Consider the following 12,180-nt stretch of genomic DNA (forward strand, 5'->3'; position numbering starts at 1 on the left):
ATAACTGTAGGCTCTTAATAATGGTCTTCGGCACCACTGTCTTGCAGACTCACCTGTAATAAGAGTTGTAGAGTGTATATCCAAGTCTCTTCCTCTTCCTCTGTTCTTTGCTACTGTAGTGTATATCCAGCTTTCTCGCGTCAACTCTTTAGTCAACTCTTTAGTAGAATGTGTGAATATCTGTGCAGATAAGATCTGTCTTCAAAAAAAAAGAGAATTAGCGACGCTCGTCTCTGAGTGCTCTCTGTAGTTCTGTTTCCGACTGTGTCTGTCCTGAGGCAGCAGTAGAATGTAGATGTATCTCCTCCCTCTCTCTCTCTCTCTCTCTCTCTCATTTGCTCCCTCAATCTGCCCTCCTTCCCTGATTCTAAATATAGCACCATCCTCCATTTCCTATCCCAGAGCACTGTCATTGGATGCTTGTGTTGATGGATAGAGACAGAAAGAGATGGAGGTAGATGAAGAGATTGAGAAAAATATAAATAGAAGTCGAGTGGGGAGTTCCAAAAGAGTAGAAGTAGGAACGGGGGAACAGATTGAGAGTTGTGAAAACAGGAAAAGTCTAAATCTACCCCTGTTCATTACCAGGCTGCAATTGGCTCCGGTATAGAATAAAGCTGGTATACTAGACCAATGCTTATCTGATACAAAGTGTCTTGATAAAACATAGAACCCCTATAAAGTGGTACTGTAGCATGTGGTAGAATGTAGCCTCAATATCTCTGATAATGTTACTGATGCCATAATGTGTGAGGTTGGCCTTATGTGTGTGTGTGTGTCCTGTTGGGCTAGGTGCTCTATTCCTGTCCTTCTGCTCTTTGAGTCCAACAATGAATAGAGATGGAGATGGGCGGTCTATTTACCCTGATCAGCTGCTCCCATCAAGGAGCTGTTGACGAGTTGGGTAACAGCTTTGAATTTTCAGAGGTACCACTTTAAACCCACTACACCCTCTTCTGAACATCTTGACCCAATTCACATCAACAACAATATGAACCATTACGTACAGTGAGTGTACAAAACATTAGGAACACCTCCTCTTTCCATGACATAGACTGACCAGGTGAATCCAGGGGAAAGCTATGATCCCTTATTGATGTCACCTGTTAAATCCACTTCAATCAGTGTAGATGAAGGGGAGGTTACGGGTTAAATAATGATTTTTAAGCCTTGAAACAATTGAGACTGTGTATATGTGCCGATTGTGTATGCTGTGTATATGGATTGTGTATATGTGCCGTTCAGAGGGTGAATGGACAAGACAAAAGATTCAAGTGCCTTTGAACGGGGTATGGTAGTAGGTGCCAGGCGCACCGGTTTGAGTGTGTCAAGAACTGCAACGCTGCTGGGATTTTCACGCTCAACAGTTTCCTGTGTGTATCAAGAATGGTCCACCACCCAAAGGACATACAGCCAACTTGACACAAATGTGGGAAGCATTGGAGTCAACATGGGCCAGCATCCCTGTCCCAAAACGGACAAAACTATCAATACAGTTCATTCTGTCTCAGGACCCTCAATCAACTTCCCAGTGCTTATGCAACAGAGCTGAGTATACGAGCTGAAGAAGCCCTGGTTAAACCACATCATAACACCATTCATTTATTCTCTGAAGCCATGCCTGGCAGACATCACTGGGTTCCAAGGAAATCTCATTTCTCTGAGAGATGAGGAAACAGAAGAAGGCAATGTCCTAAACTGGTTATTCACACCATCACACATAGAGGGGAGGGAGAACGAGAGAAAGACCACCTTGTCAGTGCAGGCAGCGTTCTTTGACGAGCAGGGCAGAGAGTGTTGGTGTTTGTTTGCGATAGACAACTGCAATGGCTGGGTGGGGGTCAGGATGTCATAGGGCATTATTGGTGGTGGTGCAGCCACATAAACACTTAATGCAATGTTGTGTGTGTGTGTGTGTGTATGCTTACGAAGAGATTACTTATACTCCATCTTGACATCCCATCTCTAAAAAAAGATCCCTTGCTTTTTTTAGACTCTCTAATGTGAGCAGTCATAAGAGACAGCAGCTAGCGAGTGCCTCACTCTGATTCATATTAGATGCACATACGCACGCACGCACGCACGCACGCACGCACGCACGCACGCACGCACACACAGATGGTTAGAGACGGATATGGCCATAATAAAGACGTTGAGACACGTGCTGTCAGTGCAGTGTGAGGAGCAAGCCACATGCTAGTTCATTTAGCCCTTATGAACAGGAGGCAGCACAGGAGAGACGTACACACTGACTCAAACGTACAATACTGACTGTTCCCAACAACAACATGTTCAGATATATTCTCCATGATCAAACCGGAACAGACATTCATTCATTCAGAACAGGAACAAAACAAATATAATAATTAAAAGGAACATTGCAACATGACATCAACATCTGACTGCTATATTTGAAATGCTTAGGAACAACATATTGAAGTCAAAATGAATATTGTCAGACGTAAATTAGCATTAAAAAAGCAAATATATTTCCCGCTGCTAATAGAGGAGAAAGGTGTTTGGGGAGAGGAGAGAGAAGGAGAGGAGAGGAGAGGAGTCAATATGTTGTCTGTGGCAGAGTGACCTACATGTGTTGAGCCATTGAGGTCTACCAGCAGGATGCCACTTCCCAAATCGCTTTTCTATGAAACTGTGATATAACCAACCCCGTTGTGTTTCATGGAACTGGGCTCTGAGTTATTTGGGGGTGAGACAAACATCCTTGTCTGTCAATTTGAACCATTCACCAGATTAGTCGAAAAACCCCAGACAAAAATATAAATTTTCCAGAAGCCTAAATGGTTTTTGAATTGCACAGAAACAACAATGGGCATTCAGTCTTTCTCAAACCGTCCTACCTTCAGGATAAATTATTATTTCATTATTTGGATATGTCAAAGCACCAAAAAATGACTCAAAAAAAGATTACTACTTTTTTTTCTGTATTTATTTGTCTGTCTGTCTGGCTGTCTGTCTGTCTGTCTGTCTGTCTGTGTGTCTGTGTGTGTGTATGGGGTGGCAGGGAGTGTGTGTGTGTGTGTAAATCATAGAATTAGTTAACAATACCAAAATGTGTCATCCACCCACCACTTTAGCTGTCCTCATTCTTCCGAGTCGCCCACTTGGGTCTTAAAGTCAAGGTTACAATGTTCAATTCTGAATGGGAACGCATGGAAAATATCACAAATTCTCGATCATAAACAGCCATGTTTTACAGCCCTAGTCAGCAAGGCTCTCCCCTTTGATCTCCAAACCCTTTCATAGTTGTAGTTCTTCCTGTGTACAGTTTCATAGTGATGAGAAAGGCAGCAGTTCAAGTGACGCCTGTCACACTCCATCCTGACACATCCATGACCTACATTATATACAAGGATAGACCTCATACACACACCCAGCCACCCACTGACCCACCCACCCACCCAACAAATGTGATTAGTTAGAGAGAGGAACTCATGTACAGAAAGGAGGTTGCTATGAGACAAAGCACTGCGGCTGTGACAGAGAGAGAGATCGGGAGCTGAATGTAGGTGTTCTCTGTGTTTCGGCAACATTACGGTGAGGGAAAGAGTGTGAGCATGTGTATGTGTGTGCGTGTGTCTGTTTTTGTTTATGTGTTTGTGTTTACAGTGTGTGTATGTGTGTGTGTGTGTGAGTTTGCACGCGCGCATGTGTGCACTTCTATGTCTATAAGCCATGTCTGAAGGGTTTATAGTGTTATTCAAAGCAATGCCCGTGTAAGAGCTGATCTCCTATGCATACATATTCTATAGAACAACGTGTTAACATAATGAACTGCAGAGCACAGCACAAGTACTGTCGATAGAGAGAGACAGAGAAGTAGGCAGACAGGTGAAGAGGTACTTTGACTCAAAGCAGAAGCCAGTATGCAGTATGTAGATACTTACTACATGTGCTATTCTGCTTCCCCCTAGTGGTCGGTGAGGAGAGCGAAAAGAAGCGAGAGACTCATTGTAGACATTAGAACAGGATCATCACGCAACACCCAATGTGCCAAAATACATCAGGCGCTGGACCGTTAATAAATATTCAACACTGAGCTCTGATTCATATGTACAGATATCGTACAGAGAGATTCCTAGGTGCTTTTGCAGCAGATGCAAGGCAAAATGCGCCGATAATAAGACAACTGTTAGAAATAAAATACAATAAAAACAAGACAGCTGGCCCTGAAAGCGTCTATTGTTATGCAGTAGATACAAATAGTTATTTATATTTTTGTCTTTTTTGGGGGGGCTCTTTGAAAATATAATACACACAAGTTTATTGATAAGGTTCCTGTGACTCTTTAGGGGGCATTGCTTTCAGAACCAAGGATAAAAGCATTGCACCACCACAGACCATTTCAACTCAAAAACCTGATTGTGATTTCCCTCAATTAAATTCATATGACATATGACACTGTATATTACCAGAGAGATGTGCAATCGTTTTGTAAAAAATGACATACAGTTCAATAGAGCACCAATATAATCCAACAGAGTTGTCAGCAGTGGCCCTCCATAGTCCCCCAGAGTTCTTACTCGTTGACTCTCTCTGAGAAGCACTAGAAAGAAGCATGTGAATAGAGTCGGACATAGATGACTCGTGGACATTGGCAGCACAACGCTAAACCACTAGCTTCCATAGTTTTAACACAACCAGGAGAAGGAATATTCTGGGGGATGTGAGATACTCGGGGAGGTTCATCTTTACAGTCGAAATGTGGCTTCTTCTCCTGGGGGGCGGACGACGACAGGGTATGTGTATGCACTACGGTGGATAACCACCAGGTATGTGCTTTCTCCATTCCAGCTCGTTATCATCCGTGCGGACGACGTTGAGGAGCCGAAAGGAGAGTAAAGCCACTTTAAACTATTGAGATGGAGCCCTGGTGTTTTGATGTAGCATAGTCTGTTTTTATATCTCCAAACCTCCCGTGCAGAGTGTCTGTCTGCCCTGTATAGTACCCTGTATAGTACTCAGTACTCAGAAAGCTCTAGGTTGCGTGCCAAATGGCAGCCTACTCCCTTTATAACACACTACTTTGGACCAGGGCCTATAGGGTGCCATTTGGGACGTACCCCTGGACACAGACACATAGGGACACTTGCTATCTAATATGTCTCATTATATGGGACCAGAGTGGTATTCATGTCTGTGTGACTCACAGATATATCAACTGCAGTAATAGGCTGTAATCTAACATGGTGTGTCAGATCTGTTTGGGGTGAGTTTACATGGGTCCTTAAGTGCTGTTGGGGATAAGTCTTCATTTAAATTAAACTTAATTTATTGAATTGAATGGCCTGAAACTATTCACGCCCTGAGATTATCCAGGAGTGTGCTGCTTATGAAAGAGAACTACATCTCTACTGTATGTGCCTTGCTCTTAAACACACCGTGGGAGGTTTGGATAGGTAAAAGTTGTCCTTGTTAATGTGCGGGTCCAAGAGGATGTACAGTCCACATCACATCTGGCTTTACTCTCAGCCTTTACAACCAGACCTCCGCTTTGGATCGGAAAGGGTTTCAGATTCGTATCCTAAAGGGACTTTGTTTTATTTAAAACAACTGTGCAAACCATCTGGCTTTGTTTTTTAGTTCTATCCTGCCATGTGGCTGTATGCCTGTCTGTCTTTATGGTGTGTGTGTGTTTCTGTATGTGTGTGTGAGTGTAAACAAATAGGTCAGTGTGTACAGTACCGGTCAAAAGTATGGACACACCTACTCATTCTGTCATGGTTCCTCCTGGCACCAGAGGGCGGCAGAGACCGCCCTAGAGGCTTTTATTGGACTCAGGAGTGTCTTATTATTTCAAGCTTATGTACCTGTTAAAAGACGTGTGTTTTCTGTGGTCCTTTGCAGAAGCTTGAATTGTTTACTGTGTGCGGTTGTTTCCTGAGTGTGTTTTCGAGACTTAGTGTTTGTTGTTTTTTCAAGTGTACTGTGGTCCTGTGGTTACCGTATCTCAGTAAAATATTATGTTTATCCTGAACCACTGATTCCGTGTCTGGGCTCTTCTCTGCTCCTGGGTCCAACCTTACCACCTCACACATTCAAGGGTTGTTCTTAATTTGTACTATTTTCTACATTGTAGAATAAAAGTGAATACATCAAAACTATAAAATAACACATATGGAATAATGTAGTAACCAAAAAGTGTTAAACAAATCAAAATATGTTTTATATTTGCGATTCTTCAAAGTAGCCACCCTTTGCCTTGATGACAGCTTTGCACACTCTAGGCATTCTCTCAACCAGCTTCATGAGGTAGTCACCTGGAATGCATTTGTGTAATGGCGCCGGAGGGGATGGCTGCCGTTTAATGGGCTCTTAACCAGCCGTGCTATTTTTTCACATTGTTTGTAACTTATTTTGTACATAATATTGCTGCTACCATCTCTTATGAACGAAAACAGCTTCTAGACAACAGAACAACGATTACTCACCTTGAACTGGACGAACAATTTTTCTTTAATGAGTCGAACGAGAGGGATTTTCTCCAGACACCCGACGAGGCCCTCATCCCTGTCATTCGCAGGAGAAAAGGACAGAGATATCGCAGAAGGAGATCGGGGTTCCTTGTAAGTATCTGGTGACAAGTGGCTAATCTGCCTTTGCCATCGGTACTATTGGCTAACATACAATCACTGGATAATAAAGTGGACAAACTACAAGAATGTATATCCTACCAACGGGACATTAAAAACTGTTTCACCGAGTTGTGGCTGAACGACGACAAGAATAACATACAGCTGATGGGTTACACACTGTATCGGCAGGATAGAACAGCAGCCTCTGGTAAGACAAGGGGTGGCGGTCTATGTATATTTGTAAACAACATCTGAGGCACGATATCTAAGGAACTCTCAAGGTTTTGTCGCCTGAGGTAGAGTATCTCATGATAAACTGTAGACCACACTATCTACCAAGAGAGTTTATCTATATTCTTTATAGCTATAGTCTATTTACCACCACAAACCAATGCTGGCACTAAGACTGCAATCAACGAGCTGTATATGGCCATGAGCAAACAGAAAAATGCTCATCCAGAGGCGGTGCTCCTAGTGGCCGGGGACTTTAATGCAGGGAAACTTAAATCCGTTTGACCTAATTTCTACCAGCATTTTAAATGTGCAACCAGAGGGAAAAAACTCTAGACCACCTTTACTCCACACACAAAGACGCGTACAAAGCTATCCCTCACCCTCCATTTGGCAAATCTGACCATGACTCTATCCTCCTGATTCCTGCTTACAAGCTAAAATTAAAGCAGGAAGCACTGACTCGGTCAATAAGTAAGTGGTCAGATGAAGCAGATGCTAAGCTACAATACTCTTTTGCTAGCACAGACTGGAATATGTTCAGGGATTATTACGCTGGCACTGAGGAGTACACCACATCAATCACTGGCTTCATCAATAAGAACATCGATGACGGTGTCCCGATACGGTGTGATCACACTCTCCGTAGCCGATGTGAGTAAGACCTTTAAACAGGTAAACATTCACAAGGCTGCAGGGCCAGACGAATTACCAGGACGTGTACTCCGAGCATGCGCTGAACCACTGGCAAGTGTCTTCACTGACATTTTCAATTTCTCCCTGTCTGAGTCTGCAATACCAACATGTTTCAAGCAGACCACCATAGTCCCTGTGCTCAAGAACACTAAGGTAACCTGCCTTAATGACTACTGACCCATAACACTCACGTCTGTAGCCATGAAGTGTTTTGAAAGGCTGGTCATGGCTCACATCAACACCATTATCCCAGAAACTCTAGACCCACTCCAATTTGCATACCGCCCCAACAGATCGACAGATAATGCAATTACCATCAAGCGCTATGATGAAACTGGCTCCCATAAGGACCACCACAGACTTGGAAGACCCAGAGCAATCTCTATTGCACTCCACACTGCTCTTTCACACCTGGACAAAAGGAACACCTATGTGAGAATGCTATTCATTGACTACAGCTCTGTGTTCAACACCATAGTTCCCTCAAAGCTCATCACTAAGCTAAGGACCCTGGGTCTAAGCACCTCCTTCTGCAACTTGATCCTGGACTTCCTGATGGGCCACCCCCAGGTGGAAAGGGTAGGTAAAAACACATCCGTCATGCCAATCTTCAACACGGGGGCCCCTCAGGGGTGCGTGTTCAGTCCCCTCCTCTGTACTCCCTGTTCACTCATGACTGCACGGCCAGGAACGATTCCAACACCATCATTCAGTTTGCCGATGACACAACAGTGGTAGGCCTGATCACTGACAACAACAAGATAGCCTATAGGGAGGAGATCAGAGACCTGGCCGTGTGGTGCCAGGACAACAACCGCTCCCTCAAAGTGACAAAGGAGATGATTGTGGACTACAGGAAAAGGAGGACTGAGCACACACCAATTCTCATCGATGGGGCTGTAGTTGAGCAGGTTGAAAGTTTCAAGTTCCTTGTTGTCCACATCACCAGCAAACTAACAAGCACAACAAGACAGTCGTGAAGAGGGCACAACAAAACCTTTTTTGTCAGGAGACTGAAAAGATTTGGCATGTGTCCTCCGATCCTCAAAAGGTTCTACAGCTGCACCATCGTGAGCACTGGTTGCAATCACTGCCTGGTATGGTCCTCCGACAGCAAGACACTAAAAAGGGTAGTGCATTCGGCCCAGTACATCACTGGGGCCATGCTTCCTGCCATCTTGGACCTCTATACCAGGCAGTCAGAGGAAGGCCCTAAACATTGTCAAAGACTCCAGCCACCCTAGTCATAGACTGTTCTCTCTGCTACCGCACGGCAAGCGGTACCAGAGTGCCAAGTCTAGGTCCAAGAGGCTTCTAAACAGCTTCTACCCCCAAGCCATAAGACTCCTGAACATCTAATAAAATGGGTTCCCCGACTATTCAAATGGCCCCCTCTCTTTTACGCTACTGGTACTCTTTGTTTATTATCTATGCATAGTCACTTTAATAACTCTACCTAAATGTACATATTACCTCAATTACCTTGACTAACCGGTGACCCCCTATATTGACTTTGTACTGGTACCCCCAGTATACAGCCGCACTATTGTTATTTTACTGCTGCTCTTTAATAATTATTTGTTACTTTTATTTCTTTAAAAAAAACTTTTTTTCTTAAAACTGCATTGTTGGTTAAGGGCTTGTAAGTAAGCACTTCACTGTAAGGTCTAAACCTGTTGTATTCAACGCATGTGACAAAAAATATTTGATTTGATTTGAATTAACATGTGTGCTTCTTAATTTGTGGAATATCTTTCCTTAATGCATTTGAGCCAATCAGTTGTGTTGTGACAAGGTGGGGGTGGTATACAGAAAATAGCTTATTTGGTAAAAGACCAAGTCCATATTAAGGCAAGAACAGTTCAAATAAGCAAAGAGAGAAATTACAGTCCATCATTACTTTAAGACATGAAGGTCAGTCAATCCAGAAAATGTCAAGAACTTTGAACGTTAGTTCAAGTACAGTCACAAAACCATCAAGCGCTATGATGAAACTGGCTCCCATGAGGACCACCACAGACTTGGAAGACCCAGAGTTACCTCTACTGCAGAGGATAAGTTTGTTAGTTACCAGCCTCAGAAATCAGCTATTAACTGCACCTCAGAGTTCAAGTAACAGACACATCTCAACATGAACTGTTTAGAGGAGACTGCGTGAATCAGGCCTTCATAGTCGAATTGCTGCAATGAAACCACTACTAAAGGACACCAATAAGAAGAATAAACTTGCTTGGGCCAAGAAACACGAGCAATGGACATTAAACCGGTGAAAATCTGTCCTTTGGTCTGATGAGTCCAAATCTGAGTTTTTTGGTTCCAACCGCCGTGTCTTTGTGAGACGCAGAGTAGGTGAACGGCATATGTGGTTCCCATCGTGAAACATGGAGGAGGAGGTGTAGGGGTGCTTTGCTGGTGACACTGTCTGTGATTTATTTAGAATTCAAGGCACACTTAACCAGCATGGCTACCACAGCATTCTGCAGGAATACACTATCCCATCTGGTTTGCGCTTAGTGGGACTATCATTTGTTTTTCAACAGGACAGTGACCCAACACCCCTCCAGGCTGTGTAAGGGCTATTTGACCAAGAAAGAGAGTGAAGGAGTGCTGCATCAGATGACCTGGCCTCCACAATCACCCAACCTCAACCCAATTGAGATGGTTTGGGATGAGTTGGACCGCAGAGTGAAGGAAAAGCAGCCATCAAGTACTCAGCATATGTGGGAACTCCTTCAAGACTGTTGGAAAATCATTCCTCATGTAGTTGGTTGAGAGGATGCCGAGAGTGTGCAAAGCTGTCATCAAGACAAAGGGTGGCTAATTTGAGGAATCTATCATCTAAAATATATTTTCATTTGTTTCATGCATTATTTCATAGTTTTGATGTCTTCACTATTGTTCTACAATGTAGAAAAACGTAAAAAATTAAGAAAAACCCTTGAATGAGTAGGTGTGTCTAAAGTTTTGACTGGTACTGTATGTCTGTACCATGACTCTGGGTGTGTGATGGGTCAGTACCTGATAGAGAGCACCAAGGCAGGTTAAAGGTTAAATAATAACTCCAGTCTGTTAGCAGACGTAGGTAAATCTCTATAAGAGAAATCAAGGGAGTGTTAGGGAGGAAGGAAGGTCTATCATCATCAAGCAGCACCACTCTGGGCCCGCTTCATCCTCAACAGAAAGTTCCTCTTCTCCTCCAGGAGTTCCTGGATGCGTTTGTTCCGTGTTCTCTCCCGGAGGAACACCCGGCTCCGTCTGGGGATCAGGTTGTTTTGGGAGATGACATTGTCTACTCCGATTATCTGGTTGTAGAGAACGTCAATGGAGTTATTTTCGCTGGTCTCCTCCTGGTGGCTTAGCGGCCACATGTGCTTTTTGGTTGTTGTTGTTATGGGAGGCTTGGCTGTCATTTGCTCTGTCATTAACTCTGTTGTTGGCCCTACCATGGTTGTTGTGGGAACAATGGAGCTCACTGATATGTACTCCGTGATTTCCGGCCAATCAAGGGTGGTCATATCTATGATATCATCCCTGGGGACTGTAGGAATCATCACTGTGATGTCATCATCATAAGGCATGGTTCCAATGGGCATTGTGACATCAGTGCCATAGGGCACGGTTCCACTAGGTATTATGACATCACCACCGCTGGACATTGTGACATCAGTGTATGGGATGGTTCCACTGGGCGATGTCACATCCTCAAAGTAGTTTGTTTCAGTTGGCTTTAGGACATCATCCATGTAGTATGGGCTGCTGGGAGTTGAGGTTTCTGCCCCTGTTATGTCATAGCTGTGAATGGGGGTCACTGTGGTGTCATTGCTGATAAAGGTGAAGTTAACGTTTGAGTCAGTAAACAGGCTGCTGGGAGTTGTAGTGTATATGCTGGTGCTGGTGGAGACGGTGAAGAAGGGGTAACTTCTGGTTGTGTCTCTGGGGGTCACACTGTGCTCTGGGGTCGTGTGTATGGGGATGGGGTATGTGGTGAAGTATGGGTGGGGTGTATAGGTGTGTGTTGTGCTCATTGGGCGCGGCGTGGTATAAGGTATATGCATTGTACTTCTTGGATGAACGGTGGGCTGAAGGGGGGTGTTGTTATCCTTGGGCCAAGGCAGAGGTCGAGGCAGGGGGCGAGGCAGCGGGCAAGCTGTGACCCGGGGAGGGAGACTGGTGGTCAGGCTGCTGTTGGTCACGTTGCTGCAGGACTTGCAGCACATGCGCCTGTAGCCTGGTAGAGCACAGTAGTGGATCAGCACCTCCATGCGACAGATCATTGACCTGTCTCCATGACAACGCTGCTTGCCTGTGGGCGAGAGAACAAAGAGTTGAGACTGGGCCAGACTGGGAATGGAGGTGTGTGTGTGTATGTGTGTGTGTGCAGTACCAGTCAAAAGTTTGGACACATCTACTCATTCAAGGGTTTTTCTTTATTTTTTTTATTATTTTCTACATTGTAGAATAAAAGTGAAGACATCAAAACTATGAAATAACATCTGGAATCATGCAGTAACCAAAAAAGTGTTAAACAAATCCAAATATATTTTATATTTGAGATTCTTCAAAGTAGCCACCCTTTGCCTTGATTACATATTTGCACACTCTTGGCATTCTCTCAAGCAGCTTCATGAGGTAATCACCTGGAATGCATTTCAATTAACTG

General features: G+C 44.0%; 1 protein-coding gene across 1 annotated transcript in view; it reads right to left on the reverse strand.

The window, feature by feature from the left end:
- Nucleotides 1-2,268: 2,268 nt before the first annotated feature.
- Nucleotides 2,269-12,180, reverse strand: part of LOC115130523 (A disintegrin and metalloproteinase with thrombospondin motifs 2-like) — a 196,666-nt gene continuing 186,754 nt past the window's right edge. Inside the window, exon 22 of the mRNA XM_029661760.2 lies at nucleotides 2,269-11,823. Coding sequence (XP_029517620.1) covers nucleotides 10,661-11,823 — 1,163 coding nt within the window. The 3' untranslated portion in view covers nucleotides 2,269-10,660. The remainder of the gene's footprint in view (nucleotides 11,824-12,180) is intronic.

Source organism: Oncorhynchus nerka, linkage group LG6, assembly GCF_034236695.1.
Source record: "Oncorhynchus nerka isolate Pitt River linkage group LG6, Oner_Uvic_2.0, whole genome shotgun sequence".
NCBI lineage: Eukaryota > Metazoa > Chordata > Actinopteri > Salmoniformes > Salmonidae > Oncorhynchus > Oncorhynchus nerka.